This window comes from Poecilia reticulata, chromosome 23, assembly GCF_904066995.2.
Source record: "Poecilia reticulata chromosome 23, P_reticulata-male-v2, whole genome shotgun sequence".
Classification (NCBI taxonomy): Eukaryota; Metazoa; Chordata; class Actinopteri; order Cyprinodontiformes; family Poeciliidae; genus Poecilia; species Poecilia reticulata.
Genome location: NC_088852.1, coordinates 1,343,164 through 1,362,934, shown reverse-complemented (window position 1 = coordinate 1,362,934; position 19,771 = coordinate 1,343,164). Strand labels below are relative to the sequence as shown.

The 19,771-nt window shown below is 44.2% G+C and overlaps 1 protein-coding gene across 37 annotated transcripts in view; it reads right to left on the bottom strand.

Annotated features, from left to right (window-relative positions):
• celf2 (cugbp, Elav-like family member 2) overlaps positions 1 to 19,771 on the bottom strand; it is a 294,221-nt gene that overhangs the window by 56,464 nt on the left and 217,986 nt on the right. For all 37 annotated transcript variants that reach the window (XM_081603742.1, XM_017302940.2, XM_017302941.2 and 34 more), the window contains one exon: positions 17,623 to 17,705. In XM_081603742.1, the coding sequence (XP_081459868.1) occupies positions 17,623 to 17,705 (83 nt within the window). The remainder of the gene's footprint in view (positions 1 to 17,622; positions 17,706 to 19,771) is intronic.

Below are 19,771 nucleotides of genomic sequence, written 5' to 3'. Positions count from 1 at the left end.
TGCCACCAAGAGTCTCAGTGACTCCGAGGCACAGGTTGGAGAGTCCTTTTGTAGGTCAGAAACTTGTAGCTCCTCAAATCCTCGTGCAACAAGTCTTGCTTTTGGCATTATTCCATTTTCAGTCTCTTTCAGAGTGCACACCCAACGAGTAGAGACACACTTTTGTCCTTTGTCTTCAATTTCCTCAAACACTTGATTTTGTTTCCAGCTTTTTATTTCATTTTCCTTTGCTTCATCAAACGATATGTCCTTATTCACAAAACATCCTCGTGCATATCTGTAACCTCAGCATCTGCCTGGATGTGAAGATCCTCCAACTGTGACAGGTCAGCTGACTCACTGTTGCCAGCCACTTCTGCTGGCTCAAGCAGCTCCAAGTTAACCCAGTTCTTGTATTTCCCAGTTGCTTTGCCGGCACGTCCCAACACTTTGGCTTTTTGTGGTACACCCTCTGCATTTCTGAATGTCACAATTTGACCTGTCTTTATGATGGTGTTTTCAGAGCGCGGTCTCTCAGCCTCTGTATTTTCAGGAGCAAGCAAATGATGATTCTCAGGATTTACTGCAATAGTGTCTCCTTCTACATCCTCTTCAATGATGTCCACTGTGTGTTGTCCTCGATTGTTCTTCTCAACGCAGGTAATCTGAGGTTCTTCATTCTCATGAGTAACTTTCCTCAATCTGAGTTGATGGACTCTGACACAGGTGCCTCCGTGTCTAACAAAAACGACCGCACCATCTTGACCAATCACCACTCCTGGTCCTTTCCATTCTGGACAATCCACTCTTTTGTAAAAAACTTTGTCTCCAGTTTCATATCGCTCGTCTATGTGCCGCATATGTTTCTTTAGTGCTCTCCGTATCCTTTCTGAACATTCTGCTTCTGTAAAAGCTTTTCTTGCAGCATGCAAGGCTGAAATGTGCTTGGCAACCCATTCACTCTTGGTGGTGCCCTCTAGAGCTGGAGCTTTGTCTATTAATACAGAAGGCAGGTTAGGATTCTGCCCGAACACCAGCTGATGTGGGCTGTATCCATGGACACTTTGCATAGAGTTCTTTGCCATCAGGGCCCAGTCCATGGCAGTGCTCCAGTCACATCCAGTACTTGCTTTGACTTTTAGCAAAATCTCTGTCAGAGTTTGATTGTGGCGCTCTAACAGTCCATTGCTCCATGGACTGTAAGCAGGTGTTGTCTTGACTTCAATATTAAAGTTCTCGGCCATGTCTCTCACTTCCTCGTTATTGAATTCACCACCATTGTCACTGAACAACTTTTGTGGTGGGCCATGCACACTGATCCAATCATGAATAAAACGTCTGACTATCTCAGAAGATCTCTTGGTGGTTAAGACACTACCAGCACTGAAACGGGTAAACTGGTCAATAATGTGTAGGTACCAAACCCCAGGTTCAAGTTCGTGCAGATCTACAGCAACAGTTTCATTGTATGTAGATGCCAATGGTAAGCCGACAGCAGGTTTTGGTTTGGTCTTACAATATCTTTGACACACTTCACACTGGTTCACAATGTTTTTCAGCAGACTGACACATTCTGTGTCCTTGTTGCCAGAATTAGTCAAGAGTCTCTGTATTTTGTCAGCAGAGGCATGTCCAAACTGTTTATGAAGTTTCTCCAGAACTTTCATCTTTTCACTTGTGTTCATCTTGTCTGTTGTAGTCAGTATTTCTTCCTCATTAGCTTGCAATAGCTTATCAGAGTGAATGAAACTTCTATTCTCACTGTCCACAATGTTTACACAGTAATGACCTGAACTAGTAAAGTCCAGTTTGACAGGTTGATTAAACATCACTACACTGTCCCTTTCCATGTCCAAAACAGTCCCTGCCCTTTTCAATGAGGTCTTACTCAGTAGCAGCGGGATGTTAACAGGTACTACTTCAGTTTCTATATTACACTTTGTGTTGCCAATTTTAGCAGGTATCTTTACCTTTTTTATGGAGTAGACGATTTTTCCATCTCCAAACTTGAAGGGCCTGTGACTTTGTGTTTCTGTCTCTTTCATAGACTTCATACTTTTCTTTTGTAATACAGTACTATAGTTGTCCAGCCACTCTTGTCCACAAACTGTCCTAGTGCAAGCAGTGTCTATTATTGCTGAGCCAAGACATTCTGTCATGAATATTTCTGCATCTGTTGCTGATTCTTTGGTGTACAGAGTTAAATTGCATTCTTCCACGTCTTTTGTATCATCAGCCATTTTAACACTATCAGCTTTATGCGGACAGTTTTTAACCCAGTGAAAAGTACTTTGGCACACTGCACATTTTGACCGTCGTCCGTACTTATCCAGCGGGTTTGTACCGGGCTGCGGAGTGTTGAGCTGTGAAGTTTTCTTATGGGGACTCTGCCGCCAGAACTTTCCTTTTTGCCGCCATTGCTCTGTTGCAAACACGGACTCCTGGCTAATGCCTTCTGCTGCCGCACCTTTTTCCCCCCCAAATATTCTCTTCAAAGCGGACTTCATTGAAGCAAATGTTACATCTGGGCATGCCGTTAAAGCCAACTGTCTGTCCGTTATATCCAAACACGCGGTGTCTAAAAGCTTAAAAGCCAAAACTGGGTCAGGCAGCTCCATGTTGTATTTCTTCATCCGTGAGTAACGCTGCTCGAAATCAATAATATAGTCCGCCATCGACATGTTAACTTCTTTTATAATCCGATCAAAATTTGAGTATGCTTCATAGATCCTGTCCTTTTCCTCTTTTAAGAACAAGTCATCTAGTTTAGCGAACAACGTTGTCATTCCAGTGTCTTTATTTAGATCATCTACCGGAATTTCCATCGCCGTGTCCCGCGCTCTTCCAGACAGGGCCAGGGCGACAGCCAGCGCTTGCTTTTTCGACTCCAAATCTGTAACTCTCGTCCAAATGTTGACTTCATTCTTCCAGCTTTCATAAGGCTTTCCTTCCTCAAACGTTGGCGGAACTCTGTAGTTACTAACCATCCTCTGCTACCAATGTTAAATCATAGAAACAACTAGTTTCTTTACTCAGCTTTATTCCGCCATGTGCATCCTCCGCACAGACATGCAGAGAGCAACGAAGAAGAACACAAACCCATTACATATGCTCCTGGCATAACAGTGCCCCTAGTGGGTGGACATGTAATACAAATAAAACAAAGGAGTAACACTCACTGAGCTCCGTACTTTGCAGAATGCTAGAAATCAGACAGCAGCAGCTCCTGCATCAAAGAGAGAAAAAGTGACAAAGGGTCGTAAAAGCTGGACAGAGAGCGGCGGCGTGGCCCCCAGGCGGCGCGGCGCGACTCCCAGGCGGCGCGGCGCGACCCCCAGGCGGCGCGGCGCGACCCCCAGGCGGCGCGCTCTGCAGTATGAGCAGCATAAGGACAGATGCAGGGATGTGGATGGGGCTTTGTGTGCTAGCTGAGGGTTGATGCCACTTCAAACGAGGGAGAGTCATGTCAAAGCCAACCTGGAAGTCGCATCCAGTCAGGTTTCGTTAATCCATTTCAAAGTCTGTCCTCTGAAGGCAGAAAACAAAAAAACAGAACAACAAAAGGCATGACAGGCTCCGTGGCGCTGCCGTCATTCACTCCTGAAAAACGCCGCGCCGCTGCGCGCCGCCCACGCTAACCGAAGCGAGCGGCGCACTCCTGCAGCTCAGGTACAAACAAGGAGAACGGCGCCTGGCTTTCAGGCGGCTCCACCTCAGGTCTGTCTACCCAGAATGCCCGGCGGGCGGCGCCGCCGTCGACGTGTTTGATCTCGGTGAGCTCCCGCCGAGACCAACAAAGCAAGGCTCTCCTCCGCTATCCCACAATTCCACAGTGCTGTTTCTTCCTGCCTGGCAGGCCCGCAGCCGCAGCCTGCCATTCATTATGCGCTCAGCAGGAAGCGGCAGAACCTCCAAAGTTCTCGCTGCGCGCAGGCGAACGCCGGGCCTCAAACTGCACCGGATGCTGCGCTGGCATTCTGCTGGAAAATACAGACGAGTCTCTGCGGCGGGGGGGAAATCCACTTCCTGTTTACCTGCAGCTGCCCGAAAAACTGCAAACCAAACCAGCTTCCTGACAAAACCCTTAATAGACATGATTATAAACCGCCAGAGCTACAGTGGTGTGGTAAGGCCACTGATGACGGACAGAAACAGAGTAAATTTACACCAAAAAGATAAAAACATAAATGTTCTGAGTTTGAAAAGCAGAAAAATTGCTTGAAATTTTTTTTAATTTCTAGAAAAATGCAGCAGCTTTGAATAGAATCATTGTTGATAAAAAATTAAAAGTTTCTGCCACAAACTAAACACAAATTTAGATTTAATCCAAAACACATTTAGTCTAAAACTTTGAAAGTTTGCAAGAGAAAAATCAGAAATTTTCTAGAAAAAAACGTAGAAATTTCTGAGTTTGTTAAATCAAAAAATTTCTTGGAAAAACAAAAAAAAATCAGATTAATTTCAGAAATTTTTTAAAATAAAAATGAAAATTTCTGAGATAAATTTTTTTTTTTTAGCAAATGCATAAATTTTCTCTTATTTTTTAAAAAATCTATAGAGGCTCTAATACGTTCAAAGCCAGGGAAATCTAATTTTGCATAATTTTTTGAAAGTGTGGAGCGAAGGGGCGGCAGCTGTGCAGTAATTTCCTGAAGTTTGATTATAATGAAGTTAAAGTTTCTGTGAGCTTCAAGGAGCTGATTATCGGCTCGTCATGCATCTGTGCTGCTCTTCAGCTCAAGTGTCTCCGTTTGTTTTCAATCATCTCCTTGCAGGCTGCAGCATGCGCGGCGGCCAGCGCTGCAGGAAAACACGCTAAATGCATACCTTGGAAAAATCGATTAGGATTTAATTTCCATATTAATGTGCAGCCTGGTCCCAGCTCACACTGGTAATAATGAGCTGCTGAGCCGCCGTGTTGTTACTGGTTAAAACTACATGGCTGAGAATAATGGCTGCTATAAATAGCTTCATTTATCTGGATTTGTGCTGCTTGGACACAGATTCTGTTTGAAAGAACAGAATCTGCACTGGTGAGAAATCTGGGGTTCTTCAGGAAACGTTTCCGGTTTATTCATAAAAATTACTACATTTCACCACTTTCACCTTTTTTTGTCATCCTTGTTTTCAGCAGAAATTATTACCATTAATTTGTTTTGACCAAATCAATAAATGCAGTAAAATGTTTCCATCTCTACTGAAGCAGTTCAGCATGAGACGAACCTGGTTCTGCTTCTGTTGGACCGGCTGATGAACCGTCTCCGTTAAGTAGTTCTGGAGGCGCCTCACTTCCTAAATGTTAGCCGTTGCTTCTGGGCTAAAGCTCACAGACGTCTTCCGGTGCTTGGAAAGGTCAAAGGTCATTTGGTCCAGGAGCTGCAGCATCTGTGCGCCCGGCGCCGGCTGCTGGCAGCAACCGAATATGAACGCAGACTTCCTCCAACACACACGGCCGCCCAGCGCAGAGAGCGCGCACACACACACACACACACACACACACACACACACACACGTTGTCGTCCATCTGCGGTGAAGGTGTGACGGAGCGCCGCTGGGTCAAAGTCAGACAGATGGCCCTCGCAGTCGGGGCTCGGCATCGATGACGGAGAGCGTCCGAGCTCGCACACGGAGCCGGAGCTGGAAGGGGAAAACACCCAGCAAGGCGTGGAAAACCACACGAATGACCTCCAGACAGTCATCACCGCTCAAGACGCTTCGGAAACTCTCACTGCTTCATCACGTCTCCTTCAGGACAAACACGTCCACCACGCTGCACCTGTTCACTTCGCCAAACACAAACATCTCAGCACTGAACTGGGAATAATATCTGCAAAGATTTGCTCTTTATACAAATACACGCTTTCTGACAATGATTTAATAGACCAGTTTTATTCTAAGCTGTGTTCAGAAACGGTCCTGGTGGCACCTGGACCGCCTGATCACTTCATCTCCTCACCTCCAGCTTATGAAACAGCAGTAAATAATGATCCATTAGATCCAAATTCAATTATAATGTTCACATCCGATCTGCTGATTCACTGCAGTCTTAACCTAAAGTAAGGGGGGAGCGGCCATGTTGGATTTTCAGACACATTAGTCCAACTCGGAGAGCAGCAGATGAACAGGAAAGTCTTTATTATCTTAACTCAGAAAATAAACTGCCTGTTTGGAGGAACTGGTCAAAGAGCCCAGAAACGATGGGATGTTTTTGAGTCGCTCGTTTGTAACCCGTGTTTTCTGCATGTTCGTCTCTGGACACGCGAGCTTCATCCGGCTGCTGATCCATGAGGAGGAATCAGAGCTTTCTGATTCACCGGAATTGCAAATTAGATTAAAAATATCCGGCGAACGCGTGTCTGCTCGGATTAAAGTGTGCGGCTGTCATGTGAGCTGATCAAAGCTTCAAAGAGACCCAGATGTTGGTGTCAGAGCGAATCCTGTTGGATCGACTCAGGTCTGCTCGGCGTTCCAGTGGCCTGCTGGCTGCCGGCGCAGTTCGCTTTGCAGATTATGGATCTGGAAGCTAAAACAAATCCTGCTGCTTCCACTTCCTCTCAACACCTTCAGCCCTTTTTTACTCTTCCTGACGCTTTTAAACCGGATGCTTCCAGCTTGTTGAGATACAGAGTCAGACATGCCAGAAAGTCCTAGACGTAGAGAGAAGCTGGTTCAACGCTCGATGACTTCACACTGGAAATTATACCATATTTTATCTCATTTCAGTTCATTTATTCTCAACTGGGAACAAAATTAAAACGACATTTTGTTCATTCCTTACGGTGCTAATAAGTATTTATTTATTTTCCAGCAGGGCAGCAACCCGAAGCATTGAGCTAAAGCAACAAAGGAATGGTGGAGATTGGCCTAGTCAAAGCCCAGACCTGTTCACAGCTGATCTACACCAACCTGACAGAGTTTATCAGGATGAATGGAGGATGACTGAGACGAATCCATGTGGAAATACTAAATATTTATGAAATCTTTTATAATATATTTTTATTTAATGGTCATTATTTTCACTTTCAAATTAAAAGTTTTGTTTTTGGTAATTTTTTGTGTTATAAAAGTGAAATGTTGTTGATCCTAATTGATTGATAAGTTAAAAAAAAGAGTAAAAATACTTTTTTTCCTCTGTAATCAGTGGAAACTGTCAGCCGGTAAGAACTTCCTGCTTCGTTGGAGCTGAAATACGAAGCTGATCTGTTTCACTACTCAAAACAGGAAAGACCAGAAAACATCTCCTGACCTAAACTCCCCACATCTGCAGTAAGAAACATATTTAAATAGTTCATCTTCCGTTTAAAACTCTTTTATAAAGAGCCGAAGAAGGTGGGTCACCGCGTCTCCATGACAACCATTACCCACAATCCACCAGCAAACCGCCCAGATTTACCGTGGCCGCATTATTCTGGTGCAAAATGACGCCGCCTGTCGACGGCGTAAACGTTGGATAAAATGCGAGGTGATTTTTTTAAATCCCACACATGGACTCAGATCTGATCTCTCTGGGTCAGAACATCAGAATCGGCCCGTTCAGACTGCAGGGTCGCTTTCGCCTGCTGCCCCACAGGCTGGAGGCTCCTCAAACTTTCTGAACTCACAGCGCAGCTGCACCAGAAGAGGAACATGGTCAGGGAGTTTTTTCCAGTAAAAGTGGAGGAGCTGGACCAGAACCAGTCCCAGATGAAGAGCGTTTCCAGCAAACCGAATCGAGGCGTTCTGAACGATCGGCCTCTCCTCAGCAGCACAGTTACTCTTAATTATCCCCACTTCATTTAGCTCGGTAAACAATTAACCCAACATGACGGAGAGCGCCTGATGGAAGGATCTGGTATCAGCTTTGACGCGGCTCCTCCACCCTGATCCGCTTAGCGTTGAACACAGTTAGCCTCCAGTTAGCCTCCAGTTAGCCTCCTCCATCCTCTTCCTCCTGCTAATCAATACGATGATGGGAATTCAAAGAAGACTATTAATATTTCTGTAGTTAAAACAGTGACGTATGTGGCGGAGGTTTGCCTTCCTTCGGCTCTGTTTGCCGTAGCGTTTGGGTTTTACTAGGCCAATTACAGCCTTTAATTGAATTGATTTCGATAATGAGCCTCTGTAATGACACCGCTGTGGGAATGTGTGTGTGTGATGAATGAGCCGCTGCTGTTTTTTTATGGACCTAAATGATTTGTAAAGAGGCGGACAGCATTTACAGATGAGGACACACACACACGCGCACACACACACACACACACACACACACACACACACACACACACACACACACACACACACACACACACACACACACACACACACACGCTCGCTGCCGACCGGTCAGCCTTCCTAGAAACCATTTGTCCGAGCTCCAAGCCCTTCAGCCTGTTGCATAATATCCTCCAGGCTATAACACATGAATGTTTGATGGCGTACAGCTCTCTACACGGTGCATTTAATACCCTTTGCTGCTGTAGTTTCATCGTTTTGGACCAACCACCAACTCGCCGCTTACGCTCTGCGCCGGCCTCTAAGTGTCCGAACAAACAGCCAACGGCTCTCCGGCTCCCTCTGACCACAACCGTTAAGCTTCTCCGACAGTAAAACCAGCTGCAACCAGCGACGGCTGACGGAAACCAATCATCTCTGCAAAAAGTCGATTCCGTTTTCAATTGGTCCAAATCATTCAGATCGTTTTAATATCAGACAAATCATTTAAAAACCTCTTAGGGATGTTTTATTTATCGTTCAGTTGCCTGTAAATTTAAAGTCCTTCAGTTTCCCACACAGCTTGATCTTTACTGTCTGAAGCTTTTTGAAAAACGGGACCTCAGACAGGATGAGCGTTAGAGCAACCGAGCTGTTTCCACCACCACAGTCCTACTGGGTCACACAATGTCACACTTTACATGAAAACACCGCCTGGTGCATTTATATGAAGACTCAGCGTTAATGGAAATATCTTTGCTTTCACCTTCGTCTTTAATTTTCTTCGATGGGCTTCAGTTGTGGCGAACCCGGAACAGCTACAGGATGATTGCACACGTCTGCAGCTCGAGGCAATTCAGAGAAACAGTAAAGATTTCAGGTGGATCCTCCGCTTCGCTTTGTCTTCCCTTTAGATACAGATGTAGGTTTCTGGGAGTCTGAAGCTGCATCCTGCTCCGTTTCCCTCATTTAAATCTCTCCTTTGGAAAGTCATCAGATGGAAAAGCCGGCTGGGGAAAGTGGAGAGCGAGTGGGACCAATAAATATTTAAAGCAGGCAGATTGGGCATTAAATTTATTTGCCTTTCAAATGTGTTTGGTAAAACAGGGGGCTTGTTTACAGCGTGTCTGCATGACTGACCACTTGGGATTCTCTCCTCTAAGACAGCACATCGATCCCATGAAGCGAGAGCTGAAATGGGCTCCCAACCAACAAAAACGGCTCTTTAAACACTTTAAAACAAGAACCTTGAGAAATATATCAAAATAAAAGTGTTTATTTAAATGCTTCATGAATAATTTAGAGATACTTTTTAGATTAGTAACAGAATTGCCAAAAAGCCGGAGCTGCTGAAGCGTGAAGACGGCCGACAAAGATATAAATAAATAAAAACGTTGGTGCAGGACTATTAATGGAATGAAATGAAAATGACAAAATACAGAATAACCAGAGCTCTTCTAAGTCCTGAGCCGTTTTCTGGAGTGAGAGATCAGAATGGAAACGGTTTATATATATTTCCTTTTCTTGTTTTCAATTAGAAAAATATAATCTAGAAGAGCTGATGGTTTCGTGAACACAACATTCATTATTATCCAGGTTTAGAAACATATGCAGCTTATTTAGGAAGAATAAAAACCACAAGCTGGACTCAAATTTGTAAGATAATATCTATTTCTGTCCTTTTTACAATATTTCATCAAATCAACAGCATTTTCTAGATTTCTCTCTTTTGTATTCAAATTTCATACAAACCCAATTAATATTTTTGTTTAAAAAAACACCTTTTGATATTACATTTACAATGCAAAACTAGTACAGCACATAAATAAAAGTGGGTCAGATTATTCAGGGTTTAAACTAAAATGTTCAACTTCATGCCAATATTAGAAAATATACTCTAATAATCTCCAAGAGCTACAATATGGAAATATTTAAACTTTACAGGGTTAGAATGAAGCGTTGTGTGTTTACACTGAAACATTATGTGAGTAAAAGAAAGTGAACGTGGTTTCACAGACGCATCACGAGGTTAGAACGAAGCATTGCGTATTTAGAACGAAACGTTGCGCATTTAGAACGAACGAATTTAGAACTAAACGTTTCAAGGTTAGAACGAAAGTTGTGTATTTAGAACGAAAGTTGCGTATTTAGAACAAAACATATGTATTTAGAACGAAGCGTTTCGAGTTTAGAAGAAACGTTGCGTATTTAGAACGAAACGTTGCGTATTTACAACAAAGCGTTGCGTATTTAGAACGAAACTTATGTATTTAGAACTAAGCGTTTCGAGTTAGAAGAAACCTTGCGTATAGTTTAAACCTTTTAGAACGAATTTCTCAACAGTATTTAGAAGACAGTTTCGAGGTTAGAACAAAACGTTGCGTATTTAGAACGAAACGTTGCATGTTTAGAAAGAAGCGTATCGATATCAGTGTCGTTAATCTTACCTTTTGCCGTTAGCGCAGCTAGCATTTAGCTGCCCTCCTGTCTTTTTCTGTCTGCCTCATAGTCAAATTACTTCTGAACAACCCTGTTGTGTTAGCCATGTCGTTGCATGCTTTTTCTGGTTGTACTTACTTGCTCCCAGCTGCAGGGGGCAGAACAGGACGGGGTCGACTTTAAACCGCTTTGATTGGATAATTCTCCTTAGTTCCAAATGTCCGGTTTGACTCTCATACTGTGCAGTTAGCTTATGTTACCTTTTAGCATTAGCTTATCAGTAGAGGGTGTGAAATTATATAACATTAATTTCATTGTGAATCATCTTAAATTAAACCTTAAGGTTAATAAATGTGTCCGTTTTTGTTGGATTAAATATGTTTTTTCACTGCTTTCTATATGTTTTTGTGCTTAGGAGCCAATTTGAGTTTTTGTGTCATTTAGACGGTTTAGTTCAAGGAACGGACTTAAAAATTATGAGTTAAAAAGAAAAATAAATAAATATCCTCTGGCAACAGCTGATAAAAATGTCTCCAGTGTCTGATTTCAATAATCAGAGCATTTCCAACAGCGCCTGCTTGATCGTTTTCTCCAGTGTCTACGATATCTCTCCTCCTCCAGCGTGACTTGGCTCACTCTGTAAACTGTTTCCACATGATGTATGATATCTAAAGTCCCACAGCGTGAGCTGAGATTTCCACAATTTCACCATCCATTTATCTACAATCAAACACGGGAGAAGTGAATCTTTTATTATTTGTCCTGTTTAATTAAGACTGTTTAAAAAGTTTGGCTTTGATTGCTGAAGTTCGCTGGTGTCAGCGTGGCGTTTGTGACAGTAGGAGCTGTTCATTTGGACAAATGATGTGTCATTCTAACTTTGTTTGGCCTTCATCTCCTCTGACGGATCTAATAAGCACTCAGACCTGCAGCGTGAACGCAGCCAGAGTCTCCAAAGCAAGCGTTCGCGTCGGCTTCAAAGCCCGGCGCGGCGGGGGTCCTGCGACCACGGGCCCTTCCGCATGAAAGGACAGGATTTCTCACATCACTGAAACCGATAATGCACATTATCACTTACAGTCTGTTTGCAGCGCCGTCCGCTGACTTGAAATAATAACCGGCTGATTAAATGACTTATGTCTTTGGACTGTAAATTGCTGCTTTTAAACCTTAACCCTGCTTGAGATCCAGCTGGCTTTGAAGGGAGGCTTTGATGTGCCTTTGGTTGGAGGAACACACACAACCTTGAGGCCTGCGTTGTGCCGCCGGAGAGTGGCTAATTATCTCTGCAGCAGAAAGGTAAGGCGAGCGGGGACCAGCGTGTGCGGTCTCAGCGCCACGGCGGCTTTTAATGAGCCCAAGCTCTGATCCGCCCACGTCAAGGACGGGATCGGCGTGATCCCCGTCCCGACACGTGACCGAGCCTCCCCGGCTTTCCGTCAGGATTTTACATCCTTGAAAAGATTCTCTCTTTTTTTGTGCCGAGGACAAAAAGATGGAGGCAGAGATCCAAGGAGATGGAGAAGAAAACAAGGATAAAAGGCTGAAACGCTCCAAGCTGCAGGGCGCTCCAGAGGACACTTCCTAGATTAGCTCCCCCTCCCATCCGGCCCTCCGTGTTCCCTCCGACCCCGCTTCAGATGGGGAACAAGCGGCCCCGGGGCCCTCTCTATGGGCGTCTGGAGCCGGGTGGGTGGTTATCAGGGGACACGGGGCATTTAGACATCTGTCAGCCGCTAATGAAAGAGTTCAATTTAGTGGAAAATCTAAAACAACCTTGTCTGACGGGCAGGCTGACAGCTTTTAACTCGCCGTGTGTGTGAGTGTGTGTGTGTGTGTGTGTGTGTGTGTGTGTGTGTGTGTGTGTGTGTGTGTGCGTGTGTGTGTGTGTGTGGATCAGGAGGGGGAAATTAGAAAAATAAATTAATAAAAAGGTGAAAGTAACTGCTGAGGCATATTTTCTCTGCAGATGAAAGCGAAGGATGTGAGTGTTGGAGGCAGGCAGGCCGTGCAGCAGGGGTCGGGTCTTATGGCTTTAAATCGCTCCGGGGGGCGGCGCATGTTTCCCAACGATAGATGGGTAAAGGAAGGGGTAGCGCGCGCGTGCGTGTGTGTGTGTGTGTGTGCGTGTGTGTGTGTGTGTGTGTGTGTGTGCGTGTGTGTGTGGGGATGAACACATGGCTCTCCAGGCAACACTCTGTCTCCACCCCCCTCGACCTTCATTAGCGGGTCATTAGGAGAAGTTCAGGGAAAGCTGGAAAACAGTCGGCTCTGTTTGTCTTCACAGAAACACTCATTATTGTTCTGCGTTTTATTTTTTTTATTTTTTGTAACGCGCTGCGTCGTGACGGCGCATTAACGAAGCGAGGATAGTCCAACCCAAAGCAGACAGATGTCTAGCAAACGGCTTTATTATCTGCTAATAACGGTTTGTAAAAAGACATTAATACTGAATAGAAACAGAAAATATTTAACTATTCATTTGTTTAATGGTTGCCTCATATTTTAGGATTTTTTTTAAAGATTCTTCCAGAAATGCATATGTGAAGTCAGACACTAATGTTGGGGAAGTATGGAGTCCCATTCCTGACTGAGTAGCTCTGATTGGGACATTTCTGTTTATTTGTGGGGCCATGAACACAGCATGTGGGACGTGATGAAGATACAAAACATAGAAGAAGAAGAGGATGACGAAGAAGAAATAAAGGTACAGAAAAGGAAAGTTTGTTTATTTTTCTTTTCTTCTCTTATCACAAAAACAAACTGAAGAGAAAAAGATTCAAGCATTCATTCGTTTGATGCTTGCCTCGTATTTTGGGATTTTTAAGGAAATGCATGTATAAGGTCAGACACTGATGTTTGACCAGTATGGCCTTACATTCCTGCCAAAACCCCCCTTGGAGTCTATTAAGTAATCACAACAGTGCATATATTCATCGAGAGATTGCAGATATTTCTATTTATCCACAGGCCCATGAAGGCAGCGTGGGACGTGATGTGGAATAAAAGCACAGAAGAAGAGGAGGACAACGGTGACAAAGAAGAAGAAAAGGTGTAGAAATGGAAAGTTTCCTTTATTTTGACCTCAACATGCTTTTTGCAGCCACTAATAATTTCCTGCCGTCGTTCTAACTGAATATTTGATTATCTGTTTCATTAAATTGGTAAAATGTTTTAAAACTGGTTTTCTGGGAAAAAACGGATTTTTAAAGATATTCCAGAAAGTTTAAACAGCAGACTTGTAAAGACCAGTTTAGAAACCTAAATACGTGAGCAGGCCCACAGCATGATGCCACCACCACCATGCATGACGTGTGATTATTACTTCATGATGGAAGAAATGTCTGCAGGCTGGATCCTTATTTTAAGGTTTGTTTCAAGTTGGTCCTGAAGCTGCAACAATAAGACTTTATTGGTCTAAATAACAAAAAAACATAAAAACAGGCACAAAAAAAAGAGGAAAAGATTCTGCAGGTTGTAGTAAATTTACTCAGGAAGTGGAGAAATGACTAAATATTATTTAATATCTCAGGTCTGCACACATGAAATCATATGTGGACACATTTAAGTGCAGCGTGAAGCGTGTTCCTGCCCCAAACCAACATGGCTGCCGCTGGCGGCACCAGAATCCTTTCTGCAGTTTGGGCCCCGTCCAGCTTTCCACTCTGATTGCATCTCTCCCTGTTAAGGTCTTGGGTTGGAAAGAGCGATGGAGCGAGGGAAGGGAAGAGTGCCAACTCAAACATTGTTCCACTGGCTTTTACAAGCTCACAGAGTGGGAGAGTTAATAAGCAGGTATTGGTTTTTAACGGCGGCCCGTTTATTGCTTTGGCCTCGGGCGAGCGGCAGCGCTCCACTCCACCTTTTCCCCGTCCGTCCGTACATCAGCTCCACTAATCTCTGGCTCGGCTCTCGCCCCGCTCCGCCTGCTCGCCTTTTGTTTTCACGTCTCCATGAGCAATTAATCCCGACTCCTCATCAAGCGCTGGCTTTTAGCCCCGCCCCCCCCTAACCTTTTCAGCCTCGTCGAATCAGAAGCTTTTATGAAAAGACGGAATCAGAAACAAACCCGCATCAATTCTGCGTTATTATGTTGCTATTGATTGTGTCTGCCGCAGGTACATGTCGGAGAGCTGCTGCTGATCCTCGCGCTGCGGTTTATTCAATTTAAAAGCATATCTCTCAGTCAATACGGGACGATCTGACATCCGCGAGTCATTGTTGTGCGTCTCCGACATGATGAATGCGCTGCAGCTTTAATTACGGACATATTGAGCTGTTGATCAGTGTCATCTGGTGCTCAGAGGTCGGCTCCCTCAAGGTTCACCGGCACGGAGCAAAATCAGACCAAAACCCTCCAAACTGGGATTAAAAACCTTTCATTCCTGGTTTAAAGCCGATTTCTGTGTTTGATGCTTTGTGGAAATGTTTACAAGCAGAAAGAAGAGGCGTGTGGGTCGTGTTGCCCTGAGGTTTGTCTTACAGGCAATAAAACTCTCTCTGTCCGCTCCATTAGCCTTTTAAAGTGAAACCGCCTCGCAGCCAGCATGTAAAAGCTGCAGAGCCTCTCACTACAAAGGTTACGTTGAAAATAAGCTGGATTACATCAACGATTCCTGAGTTTTTTCTCTCCTGATTCTCAATAATAAAATGGAAGATTAGGGAGATTAAATACAGATTACAGGTTCTGCAGATTAGGATAAATGGACCTATAATCTGGACTAATTTTGCACCCCGTGTATGAAGCTGCTGCATCCCAGGTGAACAAATTAGCGTCGTCACAGATCCTTCCTTCAAGCAGAAACAAACTCCATCAGTGTTTACACTCCTGCTGTTATTTGCTGCTGCACTGATTTTCATTATGTAATTCCATAAATCTCAACATAAAACTAATTTTAATGCAATTAATAACATTTTTGTTCCGTCGGGAACCTTTGTATTTCCATGTTTCTGGTACACCTGTAAATCTGACGCACTGCTGAGTTTTAACTTCTGCTTCTAAAAAGCGATCTGATTGGACGCTGGAGACGACCATCACTGTGTTCAGGTTGTGCTAAAAGGAGCTAGCGCAGCTAGCCCACTCTTCACTCTGACTTGGCAGAGATAAAAGCTGCTTTGATTTGATGATAAAATGATATTTCAGCACAGAACGGTTATCTTGAATGTTCTCTTTATGAGGGCCACATAAAACATTAAAGCGAGCCAGATTTGGCCCCCGGGCCATCAGTTTGATACAAATCCCTCATCTATTTCTGATTTGATGTTAAAATAGGATAGAAGAAAATTTATACCAGCCAATAACGGGTTTCTGCACAAATATTTGTGACCTGAGGAAATATTATGCTTTATATAGAAGAAAATCCTAATTGTGTTTAAGTCTGAATTTAAAGTAAATAAATAAAACTGTCCAGTAAATTAAATGCACACAGTTACAGAAACAGATTCCTGTCATGTTGGCGCGAGTGCAGAGAGGATCTGAAGGTTCAGTTTAGCTGCATCCTCAGCAGGCTGCAGGTTTACCTGCAGAGGACGGCTGACCGGAGTGGATAGGACGGCGTTACCAAGGCGATTTCATGTCCTGTAATCCTAAACCTGCTGCTGCCTCTGTCCTCAGGCTGCTTCTCTCCTCCAGCCGCGGATCACCGGCCGGATCAACAGGCTGACTTTAACCCTCTTATTCCGCTCGCAATTAGCACGCTTCCTCTGCGCGGAGAGAGGGGCAGGATTCTGGCTCCATACGGGGATGTGAGGGATTCCCTCCTGAACCGAGCCGATGATCCACTGGAGGAAGTTGAAGGTTTGTAGATGGACCAGAGTTTGCCGTTTTAGTTTGGTGAAGCGTTCACACTCACCAAACGAACCGGATTTCAAGACAAACGGACTGGAGTTGGACTAAAGCGGAATAAACTGGGTTGGTGGGAATAAACCCAAAAACATAAATATATGTCTGATGACATCAGATGATAGTCTTTCCTTTTTTTTCTCCAGATGTTTGTAGCGGTCACCCCGGACAGAGACGCCCTGAGCAGAGAGTCGTATTGCCCACATCTTACCCACTGAGTCCAGTAACTCTGTACAGAAGAGCTTAACTGCCAGAGCTGGGAAATAAGTACGAGAGCAGTGTGTCTTTTCTTGGTTTAACGACTTTTATATCTCATTAAAACCCAAATAATTTCTTGTCTAAATGAGGAGAGTGTAACAGTAAAACAGGATGCGTGTCGTTTAGAAGCAGCTTAGTGAGAGGACGGAGACAGAGGAAGTCCCTTTATGACTTTTTAAGATGCTGTAATCTGTCAGGAATGTTTTTCCATACTGAGTGACAAACTGACACGCAGTCGTTGTAACGACCTGCTGCATGCAGCCTTTATAAGCTTGTTTTATAGAGATGTCCTGGTTGTGTGACCTGAACAGGAGAAACCTGAGAAACTACTTCAAATAATCAGGTTTTCTATAGTAGAGAATGAGAAGATTTAGAGGAAGGACCAGCAGTCCTGGAGGAACCTCTGGATGTTGAAACTGGGCTAGAAAGTTTAATTTGCATCTCTGCAGGCCCAATAAAGAGACCACATTACATGTGTGACTCCTGCAGCTCCACCAAAACAAATCCAGCTCTTTCTAATGTTATTATCCAGCTGGGAGACACCTTCAGCTCGGCTCCCAGCTCCACGCCATTCGCAGCGTGTTCCTCTGGAGGAACGATGCTTCCAAACAGGAGTATTTGTTTCCAACAAACTCCCAGCGGCGGCTGCCTTCAGCATCTGCTTCCCTGCTTATCAACGGCCAGGCTTCTCACACAAACTCCCTGCGACAGGCGGCTGCTCACCTGCGAGCGCGCGGCCGGCCGGCCGGCCGGTCGGTCGGTCACTCACCGCTGCTAAATGCGGCGTGGCAGCATGGAGGTAATCTCCCCGACACACACAGGCCGGGGGCGAGCGCGCCTCAGGGCGCTGCTGGGAGTGTGTGATTAGAGCGAAAGGTGGGAAGAGGAGAAGCCAAGACACAAATACTCACCCCTGTTAAGGTCTTTATGTTATGCAGTGCATTCTGGGCTTCAAGGGCAGCTTTCCTTGTGTAAAACGTGACAAAACAGCAGCCTGGAGAGACAGAGGAAACACAGAGAGCAGAGGGATCAGCAACAAAGAGCAGCTTCTATATTCATCTGCCTGGCATCACCTGTCGACACCTGCAGACGCTGAGTGAATGTTAACAACACAAACATCCAGCCTGGGATGACGAGAAGGCTTCTGGATCGGTTTCAAAGCCTGATGAGTCGAGTGGAGAGGAAGCGGCACGCGGGGAGACGCAGAGAAACGGTGCAGCAGCAGCTTTCTGCTCATTAATCCTGCAGCAATCAGAGGAACGCTGCATAAGAGGCGATGCTTTAGCTGACCTGATTTAATTACAGACATGAAGGTCAAGCCAGGAAGAGCTTCTACAGACTCACATCCACGGCCTGTTTGTGCCTCAAATCTGAAAATAAATGATCATTTCTCTCTGCAGGAGGCTAAAATCCGTTACATTTATCTTCTGACGTTAAATACGGAATATTACAGTTTGTGAACTGAGATTCAAAATGTTTGTAAAAATAAAAGAAAAGCAGAAAATGGACAAATTTTACTAAACGGTCAAATTACTTAAAATTCTGGGAAAAAGCTGTAAAAATGGATTAATGATAAAAAAACATATATTACTACCATTATTACCAATATTCTACTTATTATTATTAATACTTACAAATATATTTTATATCATCTCTTTATATTACTTTATATGTATGTCTATAATGACTTTAGCTACTACTATAAATTATTTATGCTAATAAAAATGTTTTAAGAAAATTTCTAATAATTTATTTTATCAACAATAATATACATTTTACATTTTCAGTGAATTATTATTCCATATTTTATTTGAAGATTAATTTATGTACAGTTTTTTATTTACAAATGTCCTCAGAAGAATCTAACATTTAATTATAGAAAATTATCTGTAGGGCATTTATGAATTCACTTTATGCTCTGTTTGCCTTCCATACTCCACCTGATGGATTACATTTAATCCCAAACATTAGATATCATTCCTGCCTCTAAAGCCAACAGAAAGATGCAAAGTGCAGCAGGTTTCTGAGAAGAGCTGCAGAAATCTGCACATTCATGCAACAAACCCAGGAAGTAAACATGTCGGCCAGACAAAGAGGCTCTTCTGCACAGACCCACATTACACACTGTGGGTCTGAGATTGTGCTGCATCAAACATGAGCTGCTTTATTAGAGAGGTAAATATCCCATCATCATCACGCAGCAGCCACAGGTGAGCCGCTGCCGGATCGTCATTCTGGAGCCTCCAGTTTTTGCCATCTGTTAATTTCTGTGCTTATTTGTCCAGCGGTGAGCAGAAAGCGCTTTTGTTTACATCTGCTTTGTTGTTTTCCCGTTGTGCTCCGACACAAATCAAATCATCCGGACCGAAGCGGAGCTGCTGCTGGTTCTGATGGCCGGTGACGCCTGCCCTGCGGTCCAGCAGCGAGCATCTGGAGCGGGTTTGGCCTGCCGTCCCAGAGTCCCAGTGATGAGGCTGGGAGCGAAATGGATCTGGATCCTGCAGCGTCCTGCGGGACGAGCTGGCCCCTCGCCTGGCACCGGCGACGTGAGCTGGATGCCGCTGCGCCGCGTTGTGCTGCGCCGCGTTGTGCCGCGCCGCGTTGTGCTGCGCTGCGCCCGCCGCTGCATTAGCACGGATAACACCGGGCTTAATGTCTGCTTCACCTCCACTAACACACAGTCCACCGCGTGTCACTTCCTGTCGCCTTCTAACGGGACAATCAGCAAGATGGAGGAGGAACTTAGACGCATAAAAAGCTCCTCCTCCCCCACCTGTTGCTGAAAGCCACCAGTCAGCTGCGTATGGAAGCCCGATGAGGACGAAGCAAAAACCAAAAAACCACAAGAGAGGCAGAAATATTTTCTAATTAACAATCACCAAGGTTCAAATGAGACAGAAAACACAACTGGTCCGTTTTTATTATTTTAAATATTCTTTAGGTTTTTTCATACTTTGGTTAATTTTTAGGCTAAAGTACTAATAGTGATTATGTCTACATCTACTGGATAATAAAGACTCAATTATTGCTGAACAAACAACTAATTGGTGTTTTCTCCAA